This window comes from Peromyscus leucopus, chromosome 6 (assembly GCF_004664715.2).
Source record: "Peromyscus leucopus breed LL Stock chromosome 6, UCI_PerLeu_2.1, whole genome shotgun sequence".
Classification (NCBI taxonomy): Eukaryota; Metazoa; Chordata; class Mammalia; order Rodentia; family Cricetidae; genus Peromyscus; species Peromyscus leucopus.
This window is the reverse complement of record NC_051068.1, coordinates 113,461,748-113,474,636: the sequence shown is the minus strand read 5'-3', so window position 1 is coordinate 113,474,636 and position 12,889 is coordinate 113,461,748. Positions and strand designations below refer to the sequence as shown.

The following is a 12,889-nucleotide window of genomic DNA, read 5'->3' as shown; positions in this document are numbered from 1 at the left end:
CGAGTTGTGATTCTGGTGAGGTAATTGGATTTAGATGATTGTGAGGGTGGAGCCCCCATAGAAGCTCAGTGCTGTTGTAAGATGATAATAAAAAACCAGAGTTCAGTCTTCCCACCCTCCAAGGATGCAGTGGGAAGACAACCAAGATACTAGAGAGAGCACTCTTGACCTTCCTAGAATCCAGACTCTGGATTCTTGTTCTCCAGAACTGTGAGAAGTACATGTGTTTCCCCTGTGGCACCTGTCTATGTCATTCTGTCCCGGCAGTTCTCCCTGGAGGAGACAGTATTGCCTCCTCCTTCCTTCCATGGTTTCTTGTTAGTACTATTAATTTTTTGTTCTTCTTTTTTTCTTATCCTTCCCTTTTTATTTATTCTATGTGTCTTTTACATCATATATCTTGGTCCCATTCATTTCCTCATCCCTTTTCATCTGTCCTCTGCCCCTGCACCAGAACCGGCCCACAAGTAAAAACAAAATTTAAGAGAAAAGTGGGGCAGTGCGGGGGGAGAAAGGCAAACAAATAAACAAGAAGGAGAAAACAAATGAAATAATTTTAAATAGCGGAAAATTTAAAATCTCGTCATGGAAGCTGCAGTGTGACATAGTAAGTCACACAGTAAACATCATATATATATATATATACTTCTAAGTACTCATTCAAAGAGTTATTGGTCTGGTTTGAGGTATCTGATTTCTACTACACTATTGATGCTGGTTCCTCATTGGGACTCTTCTTGGATGTCCTGTGTTGTGGAAATCCTGTAGCTTTGGGTCTGTGGGTCAGGTCCCTTGACATGCTCCTTTAGATCATAGATGGGGTGGATTTAAAGTGGACAAAGTCATAACTCTGTTTCTGGGCTTGTTTTATTTTATCTTATGTGTATGCGTGTTTTGCCTGCATGTACATCTGCACACCATGCACATGCTTAGTGCCTGTGGAGCCCAGAAGGGGGTAGTCTTTTTATTGGAGGTACAGTCAGTTATGAACCACTAGGTGGGTATTGGGAATGCCCCTTGTTGCCATCACTATTTGATAGAAAGACTATCCCAAGTCCAATTTACTCTTGAGGTAACTCCATAACATCAGGGACCCTGAGCATCATGGTCAAAAAGACCATTCTTGTTTGAATTTAAAAGTTACTATTTTAAGATAGGCAAATAGTTAAACTGTTTCAAGATTTTGTTTTTTGGTTCATTTCTTACCTTCAATCTCCTTTTCTTTTTTGGTCAGACTCTGATCTGTCTGTAAAATTGCATTAGAAACAGCCTCCTTGGATTGTAAATACTTCTGTAGAACCTCTTCAGCCTTGGAGTCCAAAGAACATAAGTTAGTGGGAGAACATCTATCTGTCTCCCTACCTCCCTCAAGAATTGTCCTTTTATCTAAGATTCCTTACCACAGAAATGGGCAAATCATCCAAGGCAACCAAAAAAAGCTCCCTATTGGTTGATACTGGGAGAAAGTGATTTTGTACATTAAGACTATGGCATGTGAATTGGAGATGATAATCTTGTGGGCTTACATGGGCGAATCATTCTGAGACAGAAAGCCTTCACAGAGAAAACAGTTCAGAGTGATATAGACATAAAGATGAAATGGCCAGAATGTTGAGCTAAAGTAATCATCAATCAGATGAATAAGTATCATTTTTCTAAATGTTTGGATGAAGGAGACATGCCAGCAGTGTTAGAGCACACTGATAAATATCTTGGTTACCTGTATGCCCTTCTTTGGTTCTTCATAGTACTTTTTCTTCAGCATTTCTGTCTCCTGAACAAAGAGGCAGTAACCTCCTGGCTTATAATAAGTGCCTTGCCTCACACCTTCTTCAAGAGATCTGAAAATATTATGAAGCAGTTCCCAGCAATGGTTTGATGATGCTTCCAGATTGCGTTTACAAAAGTCATCCCACCTTTCTTCTAGCTGAGACTGCAGTGTAAAAATGGAAGTAAAAAGAACAGAGAAAACAGTTAACAACGGTTAGAATTTCTCCAAGGGTTTCCCAAAAACCTTGTTGTCTCCAGAAACTTGATGACAACTGAGGAAAACTGTGGCTCTTCTTTGAGTTTGAACCTTCTTATGAATCGCCTCCTTACTACAAATGATGATCAGAGGTTTACACCAAGCCTAATTGCAAGCTTTGCATTTAAACTGGACTGATGATGGCTGTGAATAGAATGAAGGAACCAAAGCATAAGCCCAAGTAGACAACTAAAACCACAAGTTCATCTCTTTTGGCCAAATAGAATAAAATTGATCTATCCAAGTATATAATTTGATTAAAGCACTGATTGTTGATTATATGCACTTAAACTAAAGGTGAGTATCATAAAATTATTTCAAACTTGAGTCCATAGTTTAAAGATTGTTTCTTTTGATTATATATTCTAAAGAGGCAATAGTCACTTTTTAAGGGCTACAAAGGATAGTTTCCTTCAAAAATAACACTCATTTCATTGTCTGATATATCCTTTGCCTTATATAACATTGATCCATATAAACTTAGGAGGAAATTACCCCCAATTCCTTTTGGAATGAATGGTCTTCATCTTTAAAGGAAGTGCTGAGGAAGATTTCTATGGCCTCTCTCTCACAGGTCCTGTGATGATCCAGTAGCTCCTGGAGGGTCTCTGTGGGCAGCTGCACCCTCTGGCTCATCTGCTGGTCATAGTGGGCAGTGGCCTTTTGCACTGCAGCTGAGTTCTCTATCTTTGCCAAGGCCAGGACTGCATTCTCCATGCAGGGCACGTCTCCATTGCAGATGGCTTCAATATAGGTCAGCACTAGACTTTCTAGTCCTATAAATAGAGAGTAAATGATGACATACACTAAGTAGCACTTTCTTCTTTAAGGAAAAGATAAGGCAGGCCTGTGTATATTGAACATGGATATCTCAGTCCTCCAACATGTTTAGAATAAGACCTCTCATAGTGGTTCTCAACCTCTGGGTCGAGATCACTCTGGGATCTCCTAAGAACATTGAATATATCAGATAATTACATTAAAATTCATAACCATAGCAAAATTACAGTTACAAAATAGCAACAAAAATAATTTTATGGTTGAGGGTCACTACAGCCAAAGGAACTGTATTAAAATGTCTCAGCATTAGGAAGTTTGAGAACCACTTACCATAGCATAGTATGGTAATATAGTCCTTTATATTACTTCCTTGAAAAGTCTTTAATTAAACATGTCTGGAAAAGTAATAGGTTCCTTACCAAAAGTGTTCATCCTTATCTCATTCGAACTCAGTGTTGCTTTATAGAACTTTCTGAGGGGAACCAATTTTTAATGGCTCTGCTTTTCATCACAGTAACCATGAGAAATAAGTCTGTATAGTATAATTTTTTGACTTAATAGTCTGAATTCATTCTACTTAATTTTTCTTTAAATTTAAATGACTATGCATACATTGGTTAGATACTAAACAACAGGACATATCTGACTTTGTACAACATTATGGAAACTTAACTTGGTTTAACTTATTTAAACTCAGTTTTCACTATCTATTCCACTTCAGGATTTGACCAAAATCTGGTAGATGAGCTTAAACTGTCTAGAATTTAACATAAATAGTCATAGCCTCTACACTTTTGAAACCTGAAACTTTATGAATGCTTCCCTCTCCCTCCATCTTGAAATGAGTGGAAGACTAAGATGGGGACTCACGTGGGCCATTGACAGGGATGCCTCCTGGAAGAGTTTTGGCTTTGCAATGGTTAAAGATGTACAAACAGAATTCTGCTACTTGCTTCAGAAAATCAGACTCGATCTCATTTTCTTGCAGTGTCTCCAGCTGGGAGAGCTTTTTCCACTCAGTGGGTGGGTAGAAGATAAAACACTTCTTCTTTGGAAAGAACTTCCGAATACAGAGTCGGGGCAAGTTGTATTCTTCAACTTCTTTGCAGATACCTGGGGAAATAATTTTTACAAAGGAGGATGAATAGCTAGTGGAAGTGTTAGTTTTTCATTTGAAAATTTCTTCAAATAAATCTTCTCTCTATGTTATAGTTTTGGTTATGTACAGCCTTGCCACATAAGTCGCAACGTAAGTAAAGAGATGAACATGGTCTGATAACAGTACTGAGAAAAGGGCAGCCATAGAAACTGCAAATTAATGTAATTATTATTGATTCAGGCAGATGATAAATAATAATTACTTCTTAGAAATAGCCAGAAGCATAGAAATGAAAAACTGAATGTGCCACCCAAAAAGGAAATAAATTTCTGGCATTTTCAAGTATCAATCTATGTACCTTCCTTGAGTTTCAGCGAATTCTCTAGGTACTCATCTGCTGTGACATGGACTCCATCTACTTCCATCTTCAAGGTCATGTCTCTCAGGCTCCACACGAAGTCAGGGAAGAAGCTCACAAACTCAGCTGAATCCTCCCCTTCATCCTCCTGGTCAGGTGAGGACCTTGCTCTGATGCGATCTGTCAGCTCTGTCACATAGCTGGGTAGCTAAGGAAAAGTGGTGAATGAACAGGGTCCCCAGTCTTATTCCTCCCATTGGTCTCATCCATCCCCACACATGGTTTTTGCCATGCTCTGACTCAGTGTGGACTCATTAGTTGGTGTATGAAGTCTCCCCTTAAGATGGGATTGTTCTGCCTCCTGTCTGTCAACACTGACTCTGCAGCATTCCAGGCTGGGATGTTCTCCATCACAGAAAGGATACTGCAGCTGGTCCATGGCCTGCTGGTTGATGGCTCCCATGCTGTTGTACACGAAGGTACTGCTCAGAAGTACAGCCAGGGCAAAGATCCAGGAATCATTCTGGTTGTCTCCCTGGAAGTCAGAACACACATGGGTCATGAGTATGTCATGTGTCAGTTTTCAGGTGAGCAGTGACAAAAGTATGCTCATTTAATCAGAACTTTTCTACAGCGATTAGTAAAAACTAATGTCAAGACAATTCTGACCAAAAGTAATCATGAATTCCATTGAACTTCAAATATTTTTTACTAAGATTTTTGTTTTATGCTTATTCTTTGAAGGCATTCTTTTGACCTTGCCAGGTAATTGTTATATAGACAGTGGATGTTTGCAGATGTTTTGCGACTTCAAATATACTGTAGATTTAAGTATTTCTGTCATTGCTAACTGAGAATTTATACTTTCATGTGATGCATAATACCTGTGTCTATTTTTAAAATCTCATTTATTTCTTTCTTCTAGTTCTGAGAATGGAAAATAGGGCTCTTCCCAAGCGTAACAAGCACAAAGGACTGAGATAGGCCATTATAGGTCATTCTTGGATACTCATTATGTACCAGAATAATTATTTATTTTATTACGTATTAAAAGAAATGCTAGCTGGGCGGTGGTGGTGCACGCCTTTAATCCCAGCACTCGGGAGGCAGAGCCAGGCGGATCTCTGTGAGTTCGAGGCCAGCCTGGGCTACCAAGTGAGCTCCAGGAAAGGCGCAAAGCTACGCAGAAAAACCCTGTCTCGAAAAAAAAAAGGAATGCTATAAGACATGTAGAGTACTGTTTTTTTTTTAAATTCAGTTGATGAATCAAATAATTGATGTTAAAAGAAACTTTAAAATAAGGACTGTGATTTAATAACAAGGTTTACATTTAAACACAGTTATGGGCCCTCAAACTCAAATCTGTAACTGAAGTTCTATGTAGAATAGGATACATGACACTGGATTTATCCTTGGTGCCTTCATAAAGTTGGGTACCAGGTTTAGGTTACAGCCTGTTAGTTGCTGGGATACTACAGAATGACCATCCTGCTCTTCTGTGAGTCTGCCTATTTATTAGTGATGGCTAAAGTTAATTACATGATGATACAGTAAATTCAAGCTCTTATTTAAAAATTACAGAATATTTAGATATCAGGGTCTATACTGCAAATTGAACTTTCAATTCTTACTTTTGCAATATCGCCCAGGCCCTCAGTGTCAAGCAGAACAAGTGTGTGGTCTTTCTTGTAGGGATGAGGTACACACCACATCCAGATTCCTTTTGTATGAGCCTGCACTGTGGAGCCCAGAGAGAAGCCTGTGACATGTAGAAGAGAGGACACAGTGACAGAGAGTTAGAAGAAGGCGTTTCAGGAAATTGATGTAAAAACAAGAACAATCCAAGTCATTAGAGCTAACTGAATCCAAAACTAGTATTGATCTTGCAACCAGAGAAATAATAAAAATTCTTAAAAATATCCACAGTTATCATTAAAAATAGCACTCAGCTGTGGGAGCCCGTTCTCAGGTTCCTCGTGGCTTTACCCAGCAGGTCCGCATAGAGGATGATCAGGACCACGGGCCTGAGTGCAGGTGTCTGAGATGGTCTGCACTTGGCTGTGCTGGGGGAGGAGGTCTTTTGCTCCACCCCTTGGCGTCTCTATAAAAACCCTGGGCCAGAGACAATCTGGGCCCTTTGGAATAGGTTCCAGGCCCTCTCGAGGCTATCCTTTGTTTTCTATCTGTTTATATCCGCAAGATTCTCCGCTATAAATCCTTCTATCTAATATTTCCTGCTGATTGCACTCAAGAAAACTCTGGGGAACTGTGGGGGTGGTGGGTAAACACCCCACACTCAGCAAACTAGAATAATTCCTTAATGCAAATGTATGAAATGCCGTATATGAAAACTGATGCCAATATTATACTCATTGGTAAAAGCTGGTAATTTTTTCCTTTAAGATCATAGAAGAAAAAAATTTGCCCAGTTTGGACACTGGTGTTCAATACAGTACTTGAAGTGTTATCCAAAGTAATTAGGAAAAAAACAGAAATAGCTGGTACCCAAATTGGAAAGGGAGAATAAGATTATCTGCTGAGGGCCTTGGGAGTATACAGCAGGTGACAACTAGTGCTTGACAAGTCGACCCACCAGATGTATAACTCCCTCATGGGGCGCCCCACCTGGCAAAGCTGTGGGGTCACTGGCTGTGGAAAATGGTTGATTTCTGAATTTCTGAATATCTCATTTCCATAGCTCTCTCACCATACAGCACTTTACACAGTTCCTAGGCACAGCTCCCCTACACAGCAGCAGCTTCTTTCACATAGTTCTCTCTCACACACACACAATTCTACATTATTCACTCACTCTTTACTCATTAATTCTTGCACCCATTCACTCCTCACACTTCTCTCGCGCTTCTCCTCCTCCTCTTTCTTCTTCATGTTACTTCTTCATCTCTCACGCAACACACACACACACACACACACACACACACACATTCACTCACATTCTGCAGCAGCTTTCACATAACTCCAAACAACTGTCTCTTTCCACATGGCTGCTGCTGTTCCACAGCTAAACTCTGGACAGTTATAAGTTACATTTTCAGGATCCGACCCATTCTCAAAACACAAAATAAGTCACATAGTTTCTCTTAGGCTGGTAATGTCACATTGACTCATGCATGTAGCTCTAAGTTGGTGAGGGGTCCGAGACAGTAAACAATTGGCTGAACCTTGAGCAGTCAGGGTACATGCAGAAAGAGAGCTACTGCAAGGACTATGTTGTAAACAGCCTGACCTTAATTTAGCAATAAACAACACCTAGGAATTAGTGTTTATGTGTTTTCTGTAGGGGTGGTTTAGTCTGTATTGGGCTATTTCTAAGGTCTTTGCAAAATGTGTAAAAGCCTGTCTTTGAGACAGAGAATACTGTTCCTTTCCTGTGTCAGTAAAGAAGAACATTCTGGTAATACTTCTGTACATCAGAATTATACAGCATAAACAGAAATCCACAGCTAAATGTGTGCCCAGAGATGTAAATCACATTACCAAAGGGCCGTGGAAAGCACCCCACAGCTGTTCTTATTAGGGAGGCATAACAGTGGCATCTGAGAAAGTTACATTTCTGAATATTCAGAAAGATATTCAGCTGTGGCTGTGTGGAGATTTATAACTATGTGGAGTCAGGGAAGATGAAGCTGTATAGAAAAGAGATATAGAAGAGAAATGTATGTAAAAGATAGATGTGTAGACATGTGAAAACAGATGTAACTGTGTATTGAGATGTATGGCCATATGTACATAAGAAAGACATGTAGTTGTATGTATAAAATGTAGCCATGTGGAGATACGTAGCTGTGTAGAGACAGAGTCAGAGACCATTCTTAAGATGAAGTAAAAGAGAAAGTTAACATCCCAAAGCATGTGTGTTTTCTTATTTTACCAGTCAGATAGATAGAAACTTATTTCTAAATACCTTGAGATAGAAAAAATATAGTGCTAGCCTAGCCACCTTCAAAGATTTTCTTGCATTACTCTGGAGGTGGCCTTGGAGCAGGCTCTCCATAAGGTCCTTAATAATTATGTTTTTCACAGATGGTATAATCTTATATGTTAAAACCTTTAACTATCCCACAGAATAAGGGTTAAGTATAATCAATTAATCCAGTATGGCTACAGCACACAAAATTATTCCTGTGATTTCTATAATTAGTTCCTTCCCTACACACCAATAATAAATAACCAAAATAATAATGTACAGAAAATTAAGAAATTAACACCACTTACAATTCCATCTAAAGAATAAACTACTTAGGAATAAATACACTTCATCTAGAAGGTAACAAAACTACATGGGAAAATATACATATTATTTTTAGAAAAAATTCAGAACACACAAAAAATTACATGTTCCATGTTTAATGTTTGGAGGAATAATATTCTTAAAATATCAATGCTATGACCAGGCTTTTTGGAGCCCACTCACTACCTATGATGGGACACTTGTGCAGCCTTAAGGCAGGGGGAGGGGCTTGGACTTGTCTCTACTAGATGAGCCTCCCCATGGGAGATCATGTCTTCTTGTGGGGAGGAGCGAAGGGTGGGTTGGGAGGGGGAGGCTGGGAGTTGAGAAGAGGGGAATCTTTGATTGGTGTGAATAGAAAAAATTTTCTTCATAAAAAAAAGAAAACAAAAAAATCAGTGCTATAAATGTGATGAATGTCCATTCTTTTTGTGATGAAGACCTTGCTTGGTTATCAAAGCTGTGCTTGAACTAGGGGATTCAAATATAACCTGTTCAGTTTATATAATACTACCTATTTGGATATTTTCAGGGATGAAAAATATTTTTTAAATTTTATTTAGGAAATTATCTTTTTAAAACTTTTTTCCTTGGGGGAGAGTTTGATGACTCAGCTGGTGAAAGTGCTGAGACAACCTGAGCTCAGTCCCCAGGATCTAGATGTTGGCAGGAGAACACCGACTCTCACAAGTTGTCCTCTGGTTCATAACATATTCACACCCTGTACAATTTTAGAAGTTTATAAAAATATTATCCTCAGCATCCTGAGTGCTGGAATTTCTGCCCTGCACCACAGCCATTACTTCCCTCATATTTTGTTTTAAGGGTCAAATCCACAGCAACAGGCTATAGAACAGTGATGGAAAATTGGGGAATGGATAATTATTGTGTGATGGGTATGTAGTTTGTCTTGGGGAAACATAATAAATATATAAGTGGATTAATGTGATAATTGTACAATAATAGGAATTTGTTTAATAATAAAGAATTGCAGTTAAAATGGTTAGAAGAGTTAATTTTATGTTATGTTTATTCATGACAATAAGAATTTCCAATTCAATTTGAAACATTTTTAAAACCTTAAAGGTCAGAGAAAACTCACTCTTACTTCATGACCTTATTAATTACAAAATCATCATCATCATTATTGTGTGTGTGTTTGTATATGCATGATGTGTGTTAGAGTGTATGTGTTAGGGGGTGTGTGTGTGTCACAGCATGTGTGTAGAGGTCAGAGGACAGCTCTGTAGATTTGACTGTCTCTTTCTACCTTCTTGGTATTGGGTCCAGGTTGCCTTGTACAGCAAGGGTCTTTACCTACTGATTCTTTTTCTCGGCCCAGCCTTTACTTTTAATGACTGTCCTACAGACTATTATGTAATTGAATTATTCTTCTTAATGCTTCTCTCTTTGTAGGATAGGAATAATTTCTGTTTTTAAAATAGAACTGAAGATAATAAAGAGTGTTATGGAGCTAACTGACTTCCTGAAATAGAGTGAAGATAAAAAGCCCAACTGTGAGTAGGAGATTAGATTTCAGAATCTATCCCCTTCCCTAACATTGTTCTCCCTCACAACCCAAGTTCAAAGTGTGACCAAACAGAGGGGACTCAGCAAAGCACGGTGGGTGGCACTCACCTGTGTTCTTCCCAGCCAGCTTGTTCATCAGGTAGGATTTGCCTGTGCGGTAGAGGCCCACGATGGCCACCACCACCACTGGCTGTGTGATGGCCGACAGGATCTCCAGGGCCTTCTGATTAGGCCTCAGTTGTCCTTTCTCATTCTCAATGAGACACAGGGGCTCTGGCATGTGAACCTTTAGAGCCGTGTCCATTGAGGTTCTCTGTCTTTGACGGAAGAGGTGGAATAAATTAGAAATCCCTTCTCTTCTCAGAAGGTGGAGTCATACAACCCTCCAGCACAAACTGAAGTTTTATTGTATTGTTGAAGTGGTAAAACAAAAATCTGCATAATTTTAGAAAGTTATGAAAATGTAATCCAAGAAGTTGATTGTAAATGATAGTACTAATGAATTTTCAGAATTCAACTACTAACAACTCAACTGTTCCCTTTAAGTTATCATAGATTCTAGTTTTAAATTTTATGCTAGATATTAAATAGGGAAGATAATTTATTAAAAATATTTTCACTAATTTTATTTTTAATTTCTGAGTATATACTCACTCATAACTAGATACAAATGTAAAGCAAAGGATAACAGGACTACAACCCACAGCTCCAGAGAAGCTAGCTAACAAGGAGGACCCAAGAGGGATACGTGGATTGCCCCAGTAAGGGGAAATAAATGAGATCTCCTGAGTAAACTGGGGTGAGGGGGGCAATGGAGGGTAGGTGATGGAGCATGAGAACATAAGGGAACAAGATGGTCGAGCTAGAATAGAGATGGAGTGGGAGAGCAATCAAAAAGGCATTTTGATAGAGGGAGACATCATGACAATAGGGAAACACCTGGTGCTAGGGAAGTTTCCAGGAATCCACAAGATTGACACCAGTTTAGACTACCAGCAATAATGGAGAAGGTGCCTGAACTGGCCTACTCCAGTAATCAAATTGGTGACTACCCTAATTGTCATCAGAGAGCTCATCCAGTAACTGATGGAAGCAGATGCAGAGATTCATGTAGCCAGAAGGTTTCTCTGATCCTGCCGGGCCCTGCAGTCCTTCAGCTGTCTATAAAATAATCATTTAGAGGCTTGTATTAATTATCATTGCTCAGCCATTAGCTCAGGCTTACTACTGACTAGCTATTACACTTAAATTAATCTATATTTCTTTTCTATGTTTAGCCACGTGACTTGGTACCTTTTCTCAGTTCTGTCTTGTCATCTTGCTTTCTCTGTGTCTGGCTGGTGACTCCTGACTCTGCCCTTCCTCTTCCCAGGATTCTCCTAGTCTACTTGCCCTGCCTATACTTCCTGCCTGGCTACTGGACAATCAGTGTTTTATTAAACCAGTGTACACAAGCGTTATCCCACAGCAGATCTACAGCCAAGCCCCAAGCTGAGCTCCAGGAGTCCAGTTGAAGGGAAGGGAGAGGGATTCTATGAGCAAGGGGCATCAAGATCATAATGGAGAAATCTACCAAGACAACTGAACCAAGCTAGGAGGAACACATGAACTTTAGACCAACAGCTGTGGAGCTTACAAGGGACTGGACTAGGACCTCTGTGTAAGACAGACAGTTATGTAGCTTGGTCTCCTTAAGGGGTTCCTGGCAATGAGATCAAGATCTATCCCTGGTGCATGAGCTGTTTTTTTGGAGCCCATTACCTATGGTGGGACAACAAGTACAGCCTTGAGGCAGGGGAAAGGGGCTTGGACCTGCCTCAACTGAATGTACGAGGCTCTGCTGACTCCCCATGGGAGGCTTTACCTTATCGGAGAAGGGCATATGGGGTGGGATGAGGGAAGGCTGGCAGGGGAGTGGGAGGAGGGATGACAGGGCGATCCTGTGGTTGGTATGTAAAATGAATAAAAAATTCCTTAATAAAAAATAAATAAAATACTTTTTATTAATTTTATTTTTAAATTTTTGATATTATAATTGAATTACATTTTTCTTTCCCTTTCCTTCCTAAAAATCCTCCCATATAACTCCCTACTGTCCTTCAAATTAATGACTTTTTTCACTAGTTATTGCATATATATATATTCCTAAATATAATCTGTTCGGTCTATGTAATGCTACCTGTATGGTTGTTTTCAGGGCTGAAAAATATTTTGAAAATTCTATTTAATAAATTAACTTTTTAAGACATAGATGCAGTAGGTGGGGGAGAGCAGGAGAAGGGGAGGGACAGGGAACAAGGGTTGATATGTAAAAGGAAAGAAAAAATTTTTTAAATAAAAAAAATACTTTCTTGGGGCTGGTTTGATGGCTTAGCTGGTAAAGGTGCTCAGTGTCCAGCAAAACAACCTGAGCTCAATCTCCAGGATGTATATGTTGGCCGGAGAGCACTGACTCTCACAAGTTGTCCTCTGGTTTCTAAACAGGCTACATGACATGTTCACACCCCATACACAAAGGCATATAAAGTAAATAGATAAATGAAAGAATTGAAAACTCCTTAAAAATAGGATTTCTCTAAATTTAGCATTAGGTGAATTTATTATTTTATTTAGACTACATGCAAGAAATACAATATGGATTTACTAGCACAATAATTCTTTCAATGAGTAAAAACGCTCGTGAATAAATTCTCCATTTTCTTCACGTTTACAGCTGGGTGATAATCTGCTCAGGTGTTTAGTATTTGCCCCTCCCTCTGGCTCTTAGGAACGTTTCGGTGGATTGAGCATGTGCGGGACCCCTTCTGCTGCTGCTCTAGCATGAAATCAGCACAATTGATTGTG

At 39.4% G+C, this 12,889-nt stretch overlaps 1 protein-coding gene across 2 annotated transcripts in view; it reads right to left on the bottom strand.

Moving 5' to 3' along the window:
* LOC114689226 (guanylate-binding protein 1-like) overlaps positions 1 to 12,889 on the bottom strand; it is a 29,399-nt gene that overhangs the window by 10,188 nt on the left and 6,322 nt on the right. The window contains exons 1-8 of one of the 2 annotated variants that reach the window (XM_028863598.2): positions 10,154 to 10,358; positions 5,895 to 6,022; positions 4,689 to 4,798; positions 4,264 to 4,463; positions 3,677 to 3,919; positions 2,522 to 2,802; positions 1,721 to 1,933; positions 1,207 to 1,309 (exon numbers count right to left, since the gene is read on the bottom strand). In XM_028863598.2, coding sequence (XP_028719431.1) covers positions 1,207 to 1,309; positions 1,721 to 1,933; positions 2,522 to 2,802; positions 3,677 to 3,919; positions 4,264 to 4,463; positions 4,689 to 4,798; positions 5,895 to 6,022; positions 10,154 to 10,349 — 1,474 coding nt within the window. In that variant the 5' untranslated portion in view covers positions 10,350 to 10,358. Of the gene's footprint in view, positions 1 to 1,206; positions 1,310 to 1,720; positions 1,934 to 2,521; positions 2,803 to 3,676; positions 3,920 to 4,263; positions 4,464 to 4,688; positions 4,799 to 5,894; positions 6,023 to 10,153; positions 10,359 to 12,889 lie in introns of those variants that run through there. The other variant, XM_037207142.1, reaches the window with a different exon arrangement.